Source organism: Rhinolophus hipposideros (genome assembly GCF_964194185.1).
Source record: "Rhinolophus hipposideros genome assembly, chromosome: 2".
Taxonomy (NCBI): domain Eukaryota; kingdom Metazoa; phylum Chordata; class Mammalia; order Chiroptera; family Rhinolophidae; genus Rhinolophus; species Rhinolophus hipposideros.
This window is the reverse complement of record NC_138048.1, coordinates 110,494,289-110,513,035: the sequence shown is the minus strand read 5'-3', so window position 1 is coordinate 110,513,035 and position 18,747 is coordinate 110,494,289. Positions and strand designations below refer to the sequence as shown.

At 56.3% G+C, this 18,747-nt stretch overlaps 2 protein-coding genes across 3 annotated transcripts in view; both read left to right on the top strand.

Moving 5' to 3' along the window:
- Nucleotides 1–656: 656 nt before the first annotated feature.
- SPATC1L (spermatogenesis and centriole associated 1 like) lies at nucleotides 657–8,599 on the top strand (the record flags this gene model as incomplete). Its single annotated transcript, XM_081062735.1, has 4 exons — nucleotides 657–855; nucleotides 4,820–5,167; nucleotides 7,715–7,866; nucleotides 8,273–8,599. The coding sequence occupies 4 exons, from the start codon at nucleotides 657–659 to the stop codon at nucleotides 8,597–8,599; spliced, it is 1,026 nt and encodes a 341-aa protein (XP_080918861.1).
- A 2,686-nt stretch (nucleotides 8,600–11,285) lies between these two features.
- Nucleotides 11,286–18,747, top strand: part of FTCD (formimidoyltransferase cyclodeaminase) — a gene marked incomplete at both ends in the record, with an annotated part of 19,391 nt that continues 11,929 nt past the window's right edge. For both annotated transcript variants that reach the window (XM_081024949.1, XM_081024950.1), the window contains 7 exons: nucleotides 11,286–11,339; nucleotides 12,115–12,298; nucleotides 13,483–13,611; nucleotides 15,237–15,325; nucleotides 15,456–15,635; nucleotides 16,977–17,114; nucleotides 17,270–17,401. In XM_081024949.1, coding sequence (XP_080881075.1) covers nucleotides 11,286–11,339; nucleotides 12,115–12,298; nucleotides 13,483–13,611; nucleotides 15,237–15,325; nucleotides 15,456–15,635; nucleotides 16,977–17,114; nucleotides 17,270–17,401 — 906 coding nt within the window. The remainder of the gene's footprint in view (nucleotides 11,340–12,114; nucleotides 12,299–13,482; nucleotides 13,612–15,236; nucleotides 15,326–15,455; nucleotides 15,636–16,976; nucleotides 17,115–17,269; nucleotides 17,402–18,747) is intronic.

Genomic DNA, 18,747 nt, shown 5'->3' with positions numbered 1-18,747 from the left:
CCACCTGAGCCACCAGGCCAGCCCCCATTTGCCTCATATCTTGATGCTGCAAAAACCTGCCAGTGCTGTTTCTGCAATTTCCCACTGTGGCTTCTGTCCACAACGTAGATGACATGGCTAGTTTCCTTCAAAGATACCACTGCTATCTAGATGGACATAAGAAGAAATGGAAATTTAAGTGGCCTTATCTGTATTTCAGAGACTGAAATTCAGAACTTTCCCAGAAGAAAACTCTAAGCCCAGATGGCTTCACTGGTAAATTTTACCCAACATTTCAAAAAGAAACTAACACAAATGCCCAGAAAATAGAGGAGGAACCTCGATAGCAAAACCAGACCGAGGCATTACAAGAAGAGGAGACATGGGTCAGTTCCCCTCACAAACACAGAAAGCACTTAACAAAGCATCAGCAGGTTGAATCCGGCACATATTAAAAGGCCCATGTGCATCATCACCATGAGAAAACTGGCAGATGTCTTGGCTCGAGACTGGGGCCATGGCGCCCAGGGGTTTTCCTGGGCCTGGAAAGAACTGGGGTTTAAATGCAGTGGGGTGGGGGAGGGGCAGTGGCCGTGCCGCCTCTTTAAGACGACATCACAAGGCCCAGAACTCGGGGTCTGGGCGCCACCTGCATGGGGTGAGCACAAGTCCTGGCCATGGCTGAGGGGAGCGAGCTGATGGACAGGCTGCTGAGCGAGAATGCCGACCTGAAGAGGCAGGTGCGCCTGCTGAAGGAGAACCAGATGCTAAAGCGCCTGCTGAGCGAGAGCTGCCCCGATGGCAGCCAGGGGACCCGCGACACCCTGTTGGCCAAGGCGCCTGTCTATGCCGAGGGCAGCTCCCCGAGCACCGCAGGTGAGGCCTGCTCCTGTGGGTGGTCCCTGCGAGCCCTCCCTGTGTTCCCACAGGCCCCCAGGCGACCATTCTGCTGTGTGTCCTCAGGCGAGGCTCTCTCCTCCCCGAGGCTGGGAACCCACTCCTAGAAGATGGGGAGCGGTGGCTTGGTCACCCTGCTGGTGGTTATAACCGTCAGTAACAGCACACAGCGCTGCCACAGGTCCCCTGGCGTCAGCCCAGCCAGGCGGCACTGTGCTCTGCATGGGCACCTCCCTGGACCAGCGGGCTGGCCTGGGCCTGCTCGTGTCACCCTGGGGGCAGATGTGCCAACCCCACTAGCTTCAAGCTGCTGCTGTCTCCTCTGCTCATGCAAATCGACAAAGCAAGTCACGTGGCTGGGCCCAGCACCAAGGGCAGGAAGTGCCACCGGGTGGGAGGACCCCGCAGAGGCACCTGTGGGGCGGGTGCATATGAGCGCACAGCTGTGACCCAGCTCCCCACACGGTATCCACTCCAATGGTCTGAACAGGCTTTGGTGACTTGCTGCGGAAGTAGGTAGTTCTGTTTTAAACATTTCTGTGGGAAAATTCCCTCTCACACCCGGGAAGTCTGACGTAGGCTTGGTTGGTGGGCAGGAGTGGTTTGGACGTGGACCGTGGATGGAGCCCTGTGACCAAGCGAGTTCCCGGAAAAGGGCCTGCTCACGTCATCTGGCCAGGCGGACAGAGGACACACCAGGCCTGCTCAGTAGCCCTGGCAGAACAACTGACTGGCCTGGCCGACGCCCTGGGACCTGCTATCACAGGACAAGCCATTCAGCTGATGGTGGGATGTTTCCCGCCTTTGAGGCTGTTTGCAAAGCTGCTGCTGGTCCCTGAGCGGGATGCTCCACTAACTGGCTGCTGGGCCCTGCATCGGCTGTGATCATTTCTCAGAGTCCGTGGGAAAGCCTGCCACCACCTCCGAAGAAGCACAGCACATGTGGACGGCAGCTTTGTGAAGCTCATGGACGCAAAGCCCTGGGGTGCAAGGACCCTTCGTGGCATCTGGACACCGGGAGCCTCCAGGGGACCTTGAAGAGGGAGCTCAGATAAGCATGAGGTCCTCGTGGTGGGTGATGGGAAGAGAGCGATACACCAGGAGGGGCAGCTGGAGAAACGCTGTGCCCCCAGCCGCAGACCCGTGGCATGAGCTCCCGCTAGCAGCCAAGGCACATTCTTTTCACCAGACGTTTGCTGAGGAGGGGCTGGACTCAGCGCCATGTCCTGGGTGTGACAGCCTGCTAAGGGTCAGCGCTGTTTCTCAGGCCACTAGCGACGCCTAGCATGCGGTGGCTGCAAAAGGCACTTGTCCCCAAACCTTGCCAACCTGTGACAGATGCTGAGTCACGAGCCTCATGCTGCTTTGTTGTCTTCATCCCAAGAACAGAGTCAGGCCAGGAGCAAGCCCAGATCTTGCTGGACACCAGCCTTAGGGGGAGCCGCAGTCCCTGGCCAGCTGAGGCCACCAAGCTTCCAGAGAGGCCTTGAAGCCCCAGCGCAGGGCAGGTGCCGAGGTCAGCGTGGGCATCCCCATTCACAGGGAGGGCCCTGAGCTTGGGTCCTGGCCACCCACAGGGCAGCTGCATCCAAGCCGGGGCCCCAACCCTCAGCTTCTGGGCTGTAGCCTGGACCTGGGACCTGGAGTTCGGAGAAGCAGTGGGAGCTCCTGCACAAGCAGCAGCAGTTTGTCACAGAGGGGACCTCGCAGTAGTGGCTCACGGTTCCCAGTCCATCAGCCTCTGCCTTCCAAACAGGATGTGCTTTAAAAGCCCATCGTTCTTACTGAGCAACATGGACGCGCGTGGAATTCAGCAAGACCCAGAAGGCTGTAACATTTGAGGTCGAGCACGCGCTCCTGGCCGGCTCCCAAAGGCAGCCAGCCTCTGTGTGCCACGCGTGCGGTTTGGCATTTCTGACGGGTAGTCCTGGGCGTATCTAGGCACCTTTGCTTTCACTTTGATTTGCCACCACCGGGCATCTCCCTACCATCGCCCATTGGTCGTTCTCCCCTGTAGATCTAAATGCACTCGACCCCTGGGAGCAGTACTCTGTGGGGCTCCCATCTGCTCAGCCTGCCCTCATGACAGGCATTGCCCTCCCAGCTCTGTGCTCTCATGTGTGCCTCTGTGAGAGGCTGCAGGGGTGACTTCCTGGGAAGTCCGTGAGTCAAAGGCCATGTGTGGTTGAAATGTTAAAATAGACAAATCTCCCCAAAAGGCTGCGGCCTCGGTACTGCCAGAGAAGGGGCCTTCCGGTACCTTCCTGACACCCAGCTTCCCGGGACAGCCCCACCTGCTCCCAGGGAAGGGTTCGCACACAACCTAGCAGCCTGTTGCCACCTGTAGGACTGTGTCCTTTACTTGGGTTTCCCAGCAGGTGATGCCCATTTTCAAAGGGACCAGAGGGAGTGGCAGGCCACCCAGGGCCCCGCCCCAGTTTTCAGGAGTCCTACAGCCGCTCTCTTGATTCCTTGTTGTTTTGGGTGGAGATGATTTTAAGCAGTTTGGAGTTTCCTCTATGTACAACTCGCGGTCTCTTCCCTTTCACGTCGTGACACAGTTATTTCTGTGCAGCATTCTGAACTAGTTTAATGAAGTCTTCTCCGCATATTAAAATTAGTTCTTTCTTACCCTTAGGTAACTAACACAGCAGACAGAACCTTTCGTATTTAGGGTTATTTCCTTAGGGTATGTTTTCCTAACAGTGAAAGCACTGGCTGGGGAGGCGGTAACTTGGTTTCCCACATTTCTTCCTCCACTTGCCTGCGGTGCTGTGTCTACTTATTCTGCAAACGCTCAGAGGTGACTCCCCGCTGCACTTGTTGGAGCTGAGCTGGCTCGGGGTCCTCCAAGCCTCTTTCGTTCTCACATGTAAATCTTCTGCCTCTGTCAGTAAGTGTATTCCTGAAGAACCTTGTGTTATTCCTTACAATTATGCATTTCTGTTTCCATTGTATTTTTCGAGTCATCAGAGTTGATATATTTTGGAAAGCTGTTGATTTGTAAATCCCATTCTACATCCAGTCATTTCCTAAGCCCAGGGCGGGGAGTGGTACATTTCATCAACAAGGCATCAGTATGCAGAATGCAAAAGGAACTGCTACAAAGAATTAAAACGACTACCCAACCCCCCAAAATGGGCAAAGAAGAGGCACAGATAATTCTGAGTCTCTACCCCAGAGGCCCGTGAACACGTGAACATTTTTAGCTCACCAGGAGTCAGGGAAAAGGCCCGTGTCGTCCCCAGCCCAACTGCACATGCCAAGGGGTATTGAGAGTGTGGGTCAGAAGCCACTGGTGTGCAGGGCACCACCGCTGTTGCTGTAGAAAACCAAGGTCAGCACGCACACACCTGAGCCCAGGAGTGGAAGCTGCGAACAGGAGCCTTGCTGAGGGACCCTGATCACAGATTGGCGTTTACACAGAGACCTGGAAACAGTCCACGTGCCTCGGGAGGGGTCGGACAGAAAAATCACTGTGCTCGTGTGCGCATATGCAGGTGTGCCACATATGGTTAAAGGAACCAGGTGGCTGCAGGTGACTCAACATGGGTGGGCCTCTGAAAAGATAATGCTGCAGCCAGAAGGTGTGCTGCAGAGCAACACGTGCGTAGGATGACACCATTTGTTCAGACTTGGAAAAGCATACCAGTCACAGTACCGGGTGTGGACACAAGGTTGGGTGGGAGCGTTTGGAGGCCGGCATGCTCGCTGTGCCCATAAGCCTGGGGCTGGCGGCTTCCTTGGGCAGGGGCGGGGCCCAAGGCTCATTACCCCCATGGGCATCTTCTCAGAGGGAAGGGGGAGAGCTTTGGAGATGGGGGATGAGTGCAGGTGTCAGAGCTTGGGGCTGGGCTGTGCGTGTTCCCAAAGTGTTCTCTGCACTTCTGGGGTGTTTTGGGAACAACAGCCTGACCGCTTCTCCCTTTCCTCCCTGTCGCAGTTCCAGCGTTTGGAAGGTTCACCGGCATCCCTGATGTGCCCCTCCAGCTGCAGACGTCCTCCCTGGAGGACCTGCTGTGCTCACAGGCCCCCCTCTCCAGCGACGCCGCCTCCCCTGGCTGTGTGACCTCCTCCCAGTTGCCCTTCAAGGCTTTCCTCAGCCCCACGGAGCCCCGTGCACCTCAGAACCCTGACAGGAAGCTGTCCCCGCTGCTGAGCCCTTTGCAGGACCCGCTGGTGGACAAGAGCCTGCTGGAGCCCAGGGAGATGGTCCGGCCCAAGAAGGTGTGCTTCTCGGCAAACAGCCTGCCCTTGGGCGACAGGAGCAGGAGGAGTTACTACCTTAACGGTATGGCAGGGGGCAGGCACCTGTGGGCACAGGGCAGTGGCCGGCAGTCGGGGAGGCCAGCTGGGCACAGCTGCTCCATCCACCCAGCACAGGGAGGACCCGGTGGCTGGGGTTCGGGGGCTGGGGCTGCATCTGTTCAAATCTTATGCCCATTGAAGAAAACTGAGAGGCTTATCTTCTTATCGAGTTGTAAGTGTTCTTTATATAGCTTGGATACAGTCCTGGTTTTGAGTATCTGTTTTGCAAATAGTGTCTCCCGGTTTGTGACATTTCCGTTTTCGTAACAGTGTTTTCTGGAGAATCCTGACAAATGTAACCTTGTATCCTGCAACCTTACCGAACTCAATTATTTGTCCCAGCAGTTTATAAAAGAAGGTTCCTTAGAATGGATGATTGTGCTGACTGTGAATAAAGACAAAATTGTCTTTCCATTTCTCATCTACATGCCATTTTGTGTGTGTGCATGTGTGCGTGTGCACGTGCATGCATGTGTGTGTGCGTGTGTGAGATTGCACTGGCTAGAAGCTCTGAAACAATGTTGAATAGAAATGTGAAGATGGCATTGTTTTTTCTCCTGACAGGGGAAAGCATTCAGTCTGTCCCCATTAAGTGTGATGTTAGCTAAGGTTTTCAGACGCCTTCATCAGGTTGGAGAACTGCTCTTTACTTTCTAGTTTGTTCAGAATTGTCATGGATGGCTGTTGGACTTTGCTGAATGCTTTTTCTGCATGTGTTGAGATGAGCATTTGGCTTTCACTTGTAGTGTATTAATATGACAAGTTGATTGATTTTTGAATTTTAAAACTACCCTCATGTTCCTGAGATAAGTCGTGCTTGGTCATGATGCATTCTACTTTTCTGTATTGTTGGATGCAGTTTGCTACATTTTTGTTAAGAATTTCTGCTGTGTGTGAGGGACCTTGGTCCGTAGTTCTTCGTAATGTCATTTTCTGGTTTGGTAGCAGGTTAGTGTTGGCCTCAGTGAGTGAGGTGAAAAGTGCTCCATCCTCCTGAATTATCTGGGAGAGTGTGTGTAGAATTGGTATTATTTAGTCTTTAGATGTTCGGTAAAATTTACTACTGAGCCTTGAATTTTCTTCTTTTTGTTGCTATTGCTTATTATTATTTATTATTTTCAGTTATAGTAGCCATTCAACATTCTTTTATATTAGTTTCAGGTGCACAGCATAGTGGTTAGATAATCTATAACTTATGAGGTGATCACCCCTGTAAGTCTACTCCCCACCTGGCACTATACATACTTATTACCATATCATTGACTATATTCCCTCTGCTATACCCTATATCCCCATGACTATGCTGTAAGTACCAATTTGTACTTCTTAATCTCAGCCTTGAATTTTCTTTGTAGGAATATTTCCCTTCCACAAATTCAATTTCCTTAGTTGATATAAGGCAATTCAAATTATCTGTTTCTTCTTAAGTGTGCTTTGGTAGTTCTACCACAAAAGTGAGCTTTTGTGTCTTTTAAGGAATTGGTCCATTTCATCTAAGAAGCCAAATTTATTGGCATAAAGTTGTTCCTAATATTCTGTCATTATCCTTTACGTCTGGAGGTTCTGTGGTGATGCCATATCTAATTTCTGATAATGGTTACTTCTGTCCCCCCCCCTTTTTTTTTTTTTTGTAGTAAAAGAGATTTATCAAATTTACTGCCTTTTTTCTTTGAAGAATAGGTTTCTGTGTAGATCTTGGAAAGCCCAGGTTGGACTAGGAATGATTTCTAGAACATCTCAGGGGTAGCTCATTTCTTCCACCTAATTTATGCTTTAGAGAGAGAGGGAGGGAGAGAGGGCAGGTCACTGATTTCTGACGAGAGGAATGCACTAATACAGCAGGGGGTTGTTCCTCCACATTCCTCATGTGGTCTGTGGTAACTTGCTTCTGTGTCTTGTGTCTGGTTCTCAGCTTCCACTCCTGGGTAACTTCTGTAGCCTTGCAAAGTGATTAGGGAAGGAGTATACTGCAAACGACAAAACATTGTTGAAAGAAATTAAAGAAGAACTAAATAAATGGGAAGACAGCTTGTGTTCACAGATTAGAAGACAGTATCATTAAGATGGCAAATCTCCACAACTGATCCACAGATTTCAACACAATCTCTATCAAAATCCCAGTTGGCTCCTTTGCAGAAATTGACAAGCTTATCCTAAAATTCAGAGGGAAACACTAGGGACCCAGAATAGGGTCTCTTTAAATGTTTTTCCCTCTCAAAGGACAGAGAAAGGAGGGAGCACCCCAGGTTTCTCAGGGGACAAGCTCAGAAAAGGGAGGAGTGGAAAGGTCCCTTTCTGTTTTGCAACAGAAGATTCAGTTTTCTTTTAAATGTGTATTTGCCCTCGCAGTGGGGTGGTCAGCCCCTGCCCACAGCCCAGTGGCTTCATACTGAAGCTGCATCGGCTCCGTCTAGGGCGTCGTTTCCCTGAAATGGATCCTGGAACACCGGCAGCAGGCAGCAGGTGGCCCTTGACCTCTGTGTCCGGGATGGCCTGTCTCACACTCCCCCTACCCCCCCACTCCCCTCAGAGATCCACAGTGTCACCAGCGCAGAGAAGGATGGGCGCGTCGTTGGGGAGATCGCCTTCCAGCTGGACAGGCGTATCCTGGCCTATGTCTTTCCCGGGGTGACCCGGCTCTATGGCTTCACCGTGTCCAACGTTGCTGAGAAGATAAAGCAGGTGTGCCTCCTGCTCCTCCCCTCCCTGCCCTCCTCCCTGCCCCGGGGTCCCTTCCCTGCCCACGTCCCCTCCCTGCCCCGGGTCCCCTCCCTGTCACCCTGTGCCTGCACAGGTGTGGGCCTGGGCGAGGCTGCAGGCGTCCCAGACTCACGCGCCGCTGAGCCAGCTGCCAGGAGCACCTCTGCTCAAGGCCTGGGACAGTCCGGGGAGCGGCGCCTGGGTCACAGAGCGTGTTGGCCTGCTCCACTCCTGGGAGGCGCTCCCTGCTCTTGTCCCTGACACTGTGCGCTGGAGGGGACACTGGGAGGCCCAGCTCGCTGGGGTGGGGGCTTGGCTCAGGCCTGGTTCCCATCTGCACGGCTTCTTGCATGGAGATGGGGTGACACCCCATGTGCTGTGTCCCCAGACGTCCATCAAGTCCCTGGACGGCTCGGTGGACGAGAAGAAGCTGCGCGAGCTGACGCAGCGCCACGCGACGCTGACGGCGCGCCTGGAGCGGCTGGGCTACAGCCGGGACGTGCACCCCGCCTTCAGCGAGTTCCTGGTCAACACGTACGGCATCCTGCGCCAGCGGCCCGACCTGCGCGCCACCCCGCTGCACAGCAGCCCCGCCGCCCTGCGCAGGCTGCTCATCGACGTCGTGCCCCCCAAGTTCCTGGGCGACGCGCTGCTGCTGCTCAACTGTCTGTGCGAGCTCTCCAAGGAGGACGGCAAGCCGCTCTTCGCCTGGTGAGCCCGCCGGCGCCGCCGGCCTTTCCTGCAATAAACGTGTTTGCTCCAAACCCGGGGCCGCGTGCCTCCTGCGCGTCCCCTCCGGCCGGGAAGGGCCAGCGCGCGAGCGAGCGCCCAGGGCCGCAGGCGGGCGCACGGCCCCGGACTGGCCGGCACGCGAGGCGCCCACCGCCCGCAGGCACCCCCACCTGCGTGGCACTTGTCACACTGCATTAAAGTCGTCTGTTTACTTGTCTACCTTTACCGTTGGCTCTTTGAGGGCGTGGAGAGCGCCTTGGTCTCTGCTGGGGCCACAGCAGTGCCCCTGGGATGTGGGGACCGCCTCCTGGTCGGAGCCCGAGGGGGAAGGGCTTCAGGTCATGAGGGCCCCTGGACTCTCAACATCAAGGACCTTCTCCCTGGAGGGCCATTGGGTCCTGTTCCACTGTGGGTTTTCAAAACGCAGAACCCGAGGCAAGGATTTGGGTGCAGGAGGAATGGCTGCAGGGTCTGCAGGGCCCTGTCTGTGTAAAATGAAATCATTTTACACGGGCCTCTTGTTCAAAAGTCAGGAATTCCCAGACTGCGACCGCAGAGTGGACCGCACGACCTTGTGTTCAGGTGTTCATGAAGCCGGCCCAGCACAGGCAGTTGATTTGGAGGGTGACTCAAGGAAGCAGGGGCCACCCAGGGAAGTGGGACCTGCGTGGGCCTGCTGATGGGCTCACCCGTGTATTTCCTGCCTGGGCCTGGAATCAGGAGCTCTGGTTCCTTTTATTGGAGAATGATGCTGGAAAGCAGGCCCTGGGCTCCCGGTGAGATGGCTCTTCCCCATAAACGTTCCCTGAGTCAAAACTATTTATAGCACCTACAAGAATTTTTAATGTCTCAGAACCTACTGTCCCACCAGATCCAGGCCCTGCATCTTGTGTTCCCAGCCGTGGCCAGGCCCTAGCCAGGACTGTCCCCCAGGAAACGCACCCCTGGCCCTCCTGTAGGCTCTGGTCCCTGTCTCCCTTGAGGCCTAGAGAGGGCGGGGACCTGCTGGGCCCCAGGGCAGAACCAGGGCCTGGCTCTCACAACTTCCTGGGGTTTGGCTTCGAGTACAGTGTGTCTGGTCACTTCTCTGCTACGTGATCGCCTCTCTGTGTCTGCGTCCTGATCTCCCTTCCCATAAGAACATCAGTCATGTTTGATCAGGGCCCATCCCAGTGACCTCGTTTTAACCAAATTACCTGTGTAAAGACCCTCCCCCCAAATAGTCACTTTGGGGGTTAGGACTTCAGTGTGTGAATTTGGGGGTTGTGAGTCATTCCATAACAGACCCCCATCATCCCCTCCCAGCCGCTGGACACCGACCTCTGACGGAGGGACTCCCCACCTTGTGAGAGTCTCTGAAGGTGCACAAGGGCAGCACCAGGGCCACCTGCCACAGGAGGGGCTGGCGGGCACTTCTGGGAGCCCCCAAGGCTGTGGCTCGGAGTGGGGCTGGGTTTGGAGAGCTGCCCTTGCTGGGCCTTTGCTGTCTGCCAGGTTCTGCTGAGACTGCCACAGCTACACTTGGGACCCAGAGGGGGGATGGCCGTCACCCACAGTCACTCACATTCACCCAGCCGAGCCATGGCTGGAGAGGACCCAGCCTCTGAGGGTCTCTGGGCTCGCCTGGCTCCAGGGTGGTGAGCCAGCACTGGAAAGGGGAGCTCCCCAAGGCCCACAGGGCTGGGGATCCGAGAGATCTGGGCACTTCCTCGCCCTGGCCCCACGGTGACTTCCTAGAGGCGAAGTAGCCTCAGACACTGAGTGCCTCAAACACTTGTGGGTGCCTGTGCCTGGGAGGGGCCTGTGGGGTGTCCATGTGCTGTCAGGATGGCCACGTGATTGCCTTTGCAGAGCAAATTAGAAATCATCTGATTTCTAATCAGATCATCTAATCAGATCATCTAATCTGATGATTTCTAATCAAATCATCTGATGATTTCTAATCAAATCATCTGATGATTTCTAATCAAATCATCTAATCTCTGATTAGAAATCATCAGGAACTTCAACCCGGGCCTGCCCTGTGCTGCTGGCTGGGGACGAGCTGCCCCTTTAGGGGGAGCCTCCAGGTTGGCGAGCTGGGGCCTCGGCTGGCCACCTGCCCCACTGGGGACCCACGCACCTGCACACACTCACTCCCCGCCCAGGCCCCTACCTGACAGCCGACCTGAGCTCTGCCGAGAGCAGGGCCAGGGCTGGGGCCTTGCAGCCTCCTTTTTGTCCCCCGGCTGCCCTGAGGCTCAGGCATTTACATGAAGAAACAGAGGCCCAGTCGTCACCCAGAGTGTCATGAGCAAGGTCACACAGATGGCCACCAGGCGCCTGTGGGCCATGCTGGGATTGGAGTTGTGCTGACCTGAGGTCACAGTCTGTGGATGACCTCCCCATTGAGGGGCCAGGTCACAGCTCTTCTCTCAGGGCGGCCACCTGGGGCACATGATCCCTCTTCCTCTGTCGTCACATCGTGGGCGTCCTGGTTCAGCCCCTTCCCGGACGGCTCCATGTTTGCACAGGGCCTGGCCTGTCCCTCTCTCCCCACCGTGACTGGTGGTTAATAAGCAGCTGGGTGGCGAGTATAAAGGCCCCACGGGGCGCTGGAGCACCCGTCCCTCCTGCCTTGCTCCTGCCCTGTGAGACAAGCGTTCCCATCAAGGACCAAGGCCCAGACCATGTCCCGCCTGGTGGAATGTGTCCCCAACTTCTCGGAGGGAAACAACCAAGAGGTGAGGTGCCGGTGAGGGTGGCAGGCCAGGGGCAGCACAAGGGGCCCGGGGCTCCTGGGTGTGAGGTGTGGGGAGTGTCTTCCCTCAGAAGGCACCACTTCCTGTCAGCCCTCGGGGATGTGCCCTGTGAGCAGGGGGACTTAGAAGTGACTGACGCAGGACTGAGGAAGAGGGCAGCCTCCAGGTTTGGGCCAATCATTTGGTCTCTTGTGAAAATGCACCCCTAGTGCCAAGCACAACCCACAGGGCTATTTGAGGGTCCCCACCATGGTTCCTCTGTCTCCCCCTCCCCACACCTTACCAGGTGAGTACTATTGTTATACTCACGTCATCGAGGAAACTGAGGCACAGAGCGTTGGGACCGGCTCCTGAGGGCCACAGAGCACTATGGGTCCTGAGGCCACTTCCAACCATGGGCCTGCCTGTCACCGGGCCCTTCATGCCCCTCCCCCAATGCAGACTTCCCACTGGAGCCCTGAGCCTTGTGACCTTGGCCTGCAGGTCACCATCTCGGAGCCCTCGCAGCCCCCCTGCCTGGGTTCTGCTTCCTGCGTCCGTTTCTCCTGGAGGGTACCACCATTGCCCGCTATGTGGTGACTACAGCAGGCAGCGGGTCTCCCCAGGCTCCCACTCTGGGGAATTCCCGAAGGCTCAGCGCCAGCTCCTAGGCACAGCTTTGGGAGGGTGGGGGACAGGAGAAGCACGGCCACCTCCGAAGCTCCTGCCTCTCCTCCAAGTGGGGAAACAGACTCCTGGGCGGGGCTCTCGTCCGCAGGTGATCGAAGCCATCTCCCAGGCCGTGGTGCGGACCCCGGGCTGTGTGCTGCTGGATGTGGATGCCGGCCCCTCCACCAACCGCACCGTCTACACCTTTGTGGGGCGGCCGGAGGATGTGGTAGATGGGGCCCTCAATGCCGCCCGCACCGCCTTCCGGCTCATAGACATGCGCAGGCACAAAGGTGGGGGCCGTCCTCGCCCACAGGCATGGCGTGGGGTGTGGGGCTTCTTCTCGGAGGACCCCAGGGCCTCTGACGGGTGAACCCGCTGTGCGAGGCGACGGTGCGTGGTGACTCCCGTCACGTTTCCGCATGGGGCTGGCAGTGAAGCTCATGCATTCTGAGCAGGCCCGGGGGTGGAGGTCAAGGGACACACACAGCCTTGCTGGAAAACAACCTGTCAACAGCCCACAAAGGCAAACACGGTCAGGGTGACGGGCGGGCTCAAAGGTCTCTGGCCGCTCATGGAGGAGGTCAGGCCCACAGGAAGGACCTTCATAGGTGGCCCCAAGTGCTGAAGACTTGGGCTCATCTCAAAGCAAGGAGGCACCTTGGGGGAGGGGAGATGTGCTGGGGTCGGGGATGGCCCACCCTGGGGGTCTGCTGGCCTTTGAGAAGGACGCCCTGGAATGCAGCCTGGATTGGCAGCTGCTAGGGGAGGGAGGGATGGGCGGTCAACGCAGGGCGAAGGCGGCCTTGCAGCTGACCAGGACTCACCGGGAGCCTGGCAGCTCAGGGGAGGTGCCTTTGTGGCTGGTGGGCGAGGGCGGGGTTTATAGCGAGCACTTGAAAGTCCAAGACCTCCCCAGTGAGAGGCGGGGAGCCTTTACTGGGATCAGTAAGAAGAGCTGTTCGGGCAGCGTGGTGCAGGCAGAGCCATGGCCACCGGAGGAGGAGACAAAGGCTGGGGTGCTGACGACAAGGGCCGGGGGACGGTTCCATCGTAGAAGGAAGACCGCTGTGAGTGCAGGTGACAGCACAGTGACACGGGTTCTAAGAGCGTCTTTAACGTCCAGTCCCGGAGTCGTAATGGCGGCTTTCCTGTTACCCTTGCAAACAGCTCTTGGGACACAGGCTGCTCAGGCCCAGTGCAAGGGATGTTTTGTGCTGTTTTAACTTTCCAAGGTTTGAGAATTGAGACGGGCCAGGCAGCTCCTCGGGGACGGCAGCCCCGCTCCGTTTTCAGGCGGCTCCGTTGACACTGTTTTTAGCACAGAGAGGTGCCAGAGCGCTGGGGCCTGCTTCTCCAGGGTCCCTGTGGTTGGCGTAAACAGCTGGGTGCGCAGATGGCGGGCAGATGGGGCTGCAGATGACTCCTGCCCATGCCCACAGCCGGGCTCCCTCCTTCAATCCCCATCTCTCTGCAGGGGAGCACCCTCGCATGGGCGCCCTGGACGTGTGCCCCTTCATCCCGGTGAGGGGTGTCAGCATGGATGAGTGCGTGCTCTGTGCCCAGGCCTTTGGCCAGCGGCTGGCAGAGGAGCTGGGTGTGCCCGGTGAGTGTCCCCAGGAGGGGGTCCCAGCCGTCCCCTTCGCACTCGGTTTCAGTTTCTGTCAGATTCTTAAAAGATCACCTGCCTCCCATGAATGAGCAAATGGCAGGTAGGAACCTGTCCCTGTCCCCCATCACGTGACTGACCCAGTGGAAGCCCAGCCTCAGGGTGGCCCTGGCCTCTCACACATGCTTGGGGCAGCGGACCACAGCCGCTGTGTAAAGTGACTTAGCCAGGCGTGGGGACAGCTCTGACAGCCCCTGGGGCTCCTAGGGATCGTTTCACTTGGGGAAAAAATGCCCCAGAACAAAGGTCCCCAGGAGCAGAGGGCACAGGGCTTATGAGCACAGACTGGGGGTTGCGCGGGTGTGTGCACACACACGCTCACACATGAACACACATGTGCACACATACACACACCACACACAAACATAGATGCACACCCACCACACACGGAAACACACACACTACACACACAAACACCACAAACATGCTCACACATGCACACACACGCACACACCACACATACACACAACACACGCACACACACCAACCACACACACAACAGCACACACACGCTGACACACGCACACACACATGCCCACACACGCAGACAGGTGCACACACCCTCACACGTGCACACACGCTCACACACACGTCCACACATGCAGACACGTGCACACACGCTCACACACGCACACACACCCACACACGCAGACACGTGCACACACGCTCACACGCACACACAAGTTGACACACATGCACACACATGTACATGATCAAACACGCTCACACACGCACACATGCTCACACATGTGCAAACATGTGCACACACCACACACGCACACATACATGCACACTCCCCACACACATGCACACACCACACTCCCCACACACACACACACATGCACACACACCACACACACATGCACACACCACACCCACACCACACACTCCCCACACACACCACACACACATGTGAACACACACAATATCATGCACCCCACCCCACATGCACACACATACACAACACATACACACCACACACAACCCCCACGCACACCACATAACACACCCCACACACACATTCAGACACATACCACACACATGCACACGCGTACATATCAGACACCCCACACACACGCACACGTACACACCACACATATGCACACACATGCACACCTACACGCACACACGTCTCTGCGCTCATGTGGTCTTGGGGCTGGTGGTGATGTTCTGTTTTCTCTGTGTTCCTTCATTTGTGGTCATGTTTATTGTACAATGGAAATACATGTTAGAAATAATGCAAGCGTCCTTCTAGTGCATGCCCCAATGTCCGCTCCTGACTCTAGTGGTTGGAGCGATGGCTTTTTCGGGGCATCTGTGTGTGGGGGAGCAACAGAGCTGGGGCCTACCCTGCCCCTGGGTGGCCAGAGGAGGGATCCTGGCCTTTCCTGAGTGTCCAGCATTGACTGCCCACACCCATCCTACGAGGCACAGAGAAAGGGCACTCCCAGACAGAGGGGAGCCGAGGGAGGTCTGTCCCAGGTACCCTGCTGGGTTCTCCTCTGGGAATGGGGTTCTGGATCACAGCCACCAGGCACTGAGCTGCCGGGCTCCCCTTGCAGTGTACCTCTATGGTGAGGCAGCGCAGATGGCCAGCCGCCGGACCCTGCCGGCCATCCGAGCCGGGGAGTACGAAGCCCTGCCTGAGAAGGTGCCATGTTCCCTCCCCCCAAGAGCGGTTCTGGGGGTCCCTGCAGGGGTGGGTGGGCTCCTCCTTCCTCCCAACCCAGCAGGGCATCCCCTCCATGCAGGACACTGCCCTACGGTAACTGTCTCCACAGCTCAAGCAGGCAGAGTGGGCGCCCGACTTTGGCCCCAGCTCCTTCATCCCCAGCTGGGGAGCCACAGCCACGGGGGCCCGGAAGTTCCTCATCGCTTTTAACATTAACCTGCTCAGCACCAAGGAGCAGGCGCACCGCATAGCCCTCAACCTGCGGGAGCAGGGCCGCGGGCCCGACCAGGTGAGAGGCAGTTGGCTCGCATGCCCTCCGTGGGCTGGGCAGGTCCCCATGGATCCCAGGGGCTGAAGGATAGGGTGAGAAGCTGGGCCTCAGTGTCCATGTATGTGGGACCAGACTGGGTGGGGTTTCCACATTTGAAGTGGGAGAGCACTTGCTTTAAAGGACATTTTCCATGACGCAGGCAGGACTATATCTGTGGTTGAAATATTGCAGCATTTCTGTGCTGATAGGAAGACAGATGCTTCCTAAACCCCAGGTGCCCCCAGATTTCCTCAGGTGCTCCCAGGTGCCCCCAGGTATGCCCAGGTCACCCTGGTACTCTGAGGTACCCCCAGGTGCTCCCAGGTATTCCAAGGTGCCCCCAGGACGCCCGGGTACTCTCAGGTGCCCCCAGGCATGCCCAGGTATTCTCAGGTGCCCCCAGGACGCCCGGGTACTCTCAGGTGCCCCCAGGTACGCCCGGGTACTCTCAGGTGCCCCCAGGTACGCCCGGGTACTCTCAGGTGTCCCCAGGTACGCCCGGGTACTCTCAGGTGCCCCCAGGTACGCCCGGGTACTCTCAGGTGCCCCCAGGTACGCCCGGGTACTCTCAGGTGCCCCCAGGTACGCCCGGGTACTCTCAGGCGCCCTGACCCACGTAGTCTGCCACAGCATCTGTCCTCTAGTTTGAGCGTCACTCCTGTACAAAGTCCGAGTTGGACACAGGTAGACACAGGGATACCTGGCAAAGGGGGCGGGGCAATGCCCTGCTCACCTATTAGTCCCCCACCCCAGAGTCCAGCTCCCCGGCCAACAGAGGCCATTGTATAAGAACAATACAAAAGCATGGAGAACCCCAAACCTTTCTTTGTGCTCTGGCTGAAGTCAGGGGTCAGAGGTCCCTCCTCAGGTGGGCTGAGTCGCCCCAAGGATGAGAGGCTGCGAGCCCTGCTGGGCTGAAGGGTGGGATGGGAGGAAGGGACCAACCACAGGAGTTTGGAGTTGGGTGGGGGTGGCCCCAGGCGGGCCTCCAGGACACAGTGTGGGTGGAGTGCTGGCCAGAAGGTGGGTTTCGTCTGAGCCTGGTGCCCATGGGAGCAGGCATCCTGGGACCTGGCTCTTTGGGGCCTCAGTTTTCCTGTGGAGGGCAGGCCCCTTCCTGCTGCCTCAGGTAAGAGAGCAAGGTGGAGGGACACACACACCATCCATGGGGCAGCACCACACCTGCAGGCCACAGTGGGTCAAAGCACCTGCCTCATCCAGGCCTCTGAGGAGGAAGGGGGCCCCCCCGGGCAGCTGAGGGACGCAGGGGCAAGGGGAGGTGGGACAAGACCTGGGATGGGAAAGGCTTTTCCTTTGCAGCCAGGACGTCTGAAGAAGGTTCAGGGCATTGGCTGGTACCTGGATGAGAAGAACCTGGCTCAGGTGTCCACTAACTTGCTGGACTTTGAGGTCACGGCCCTGCACACAGTCTACGAAGAGACTTGCAGAGAAGCCAAGGTGAGTGGGCGGCAGCCTTTCTGGGTGGGGACCCTCCAGGTGAGAAGGGTGGTGTCCCCTTCTGGGTGGGGACGCTCAGGTGAGTGGGGGCACTTCTCTCCACCCCCCCGCTTTCTCGAGCCCAGCCATGGGCTGACATGGACCCGCACGTGCAGGAGCTGAGCCTCCCGGTGGTAGGCTCACAGCTGGTGGGCCTGGTGCCCCTGCAAGCCATCCTGGACGCCGCAACATACTACTGTGAGAAGGAGAACCTCTTTGTCCTGGAGGAGGAGCAGCGGATCCGGCTGGTGGGTGAGCCCCGAGCGAGTGTCCAGCCAATGGTGGGAGTGGGACCTGAGTGAGCTCCTGAGAGTAGGCCTGGGTGCTGGGGGCGCCTGCAGCATGTCTCTGGCTTCTGGAGTCCGTCCTGGAGCTTCCCAGTCTCCTCGCGCTTTGGGATGAGGGTGAGGGACCCTCCAGGTGAGCAGGCAGGGTCTGACCCTTGGGTCCATTGGCTTTAGAACGCAGTTCCATCTGTCCCATGGGATTCCCTTGCCTTTAGTTCCACCAGCCAAGGGCCTGGCTTCTGTCACTCTGGCTTCTGAGCCATTTTGTTTTGAGGGTTTCTTATACTGAGCACATGACTGGATTTCTCTGAAAGTTTTTGTCTGGTAGTTGATTTGCCGGGTTAGCAGTTATGTCTGGACTTAGTTTTGTTTTGTTTTCAGGTATAGGGTGTGTGTGGGGGTGTGGTTCCTTCTGGTTACTGTATATGGAAGAGTAAGTCTATTTTGTAGGTATTCTGGTGATTACTGTTATAACTTAATATACGTCCCTCTTTGTATGGATTTTTTCAATTCTAAAATTATATCCAAATTTTCAGATTATCAATTTTTATCAGTACATTGACTGCCTTCTATTAAAATGAAAAAAGAAATACACTTACACAGTATTTACTCCCACCTTTTCTTCTTTCTGTTTCCTGTTTGTTTTGTTTTTTAAAAGATTTTACTGGGGAAAAGGAACAGGACTTTACTGGGGAATAGTGTGTAGGCCTTTTTTCCAAGTCAAGTTGTCCTTTCAATCTTAGTTGTGGAGGGCGTAGCTCAGCTCCAGGTCCAATTGCCGTTGCTAGTTGCAGGGGGCACAGGCCACCATCCCTTGCGGGAGTCGAACCAGCAACCTTGTGGTTGAGAGGACACGCTCCAACCAACTGAGCCATCCGGGAGCTCAGTGGCAGCTCAGCTCAAGGTGCTGTGTTCAATCTTAGTTGCAGGGGGCGCTGTCCACCATCCCTTGTGGGACTCGAGGAATTGAACTGGCAACCTTATGGTTGAGAGCCCATTGGCCCATGTGAGAATCGAACCAGCAGCCTTCGGAATTAGGAGCATGGATGGAGCTCTAACCGCCTGAGCCACTGGGCCGGCACTTCCTGTTGTTTTTTTTTAATTACAGTATTTTTTAGGGGGATTCTTTTGGTGGTTAATTTTTTTCATTTTTTTTATTGTGGCAAGAAACACACAGAACATAACTTTTGCCATCTTATTCATTTTTAGCTGTACAGGTCAGTAATATTAAATACATTTGTCATGCTGTGCAGTCACCACCACCATCCAGCATGGGTTTTTCTATTTCCGCATAAAACGTGGTTGGG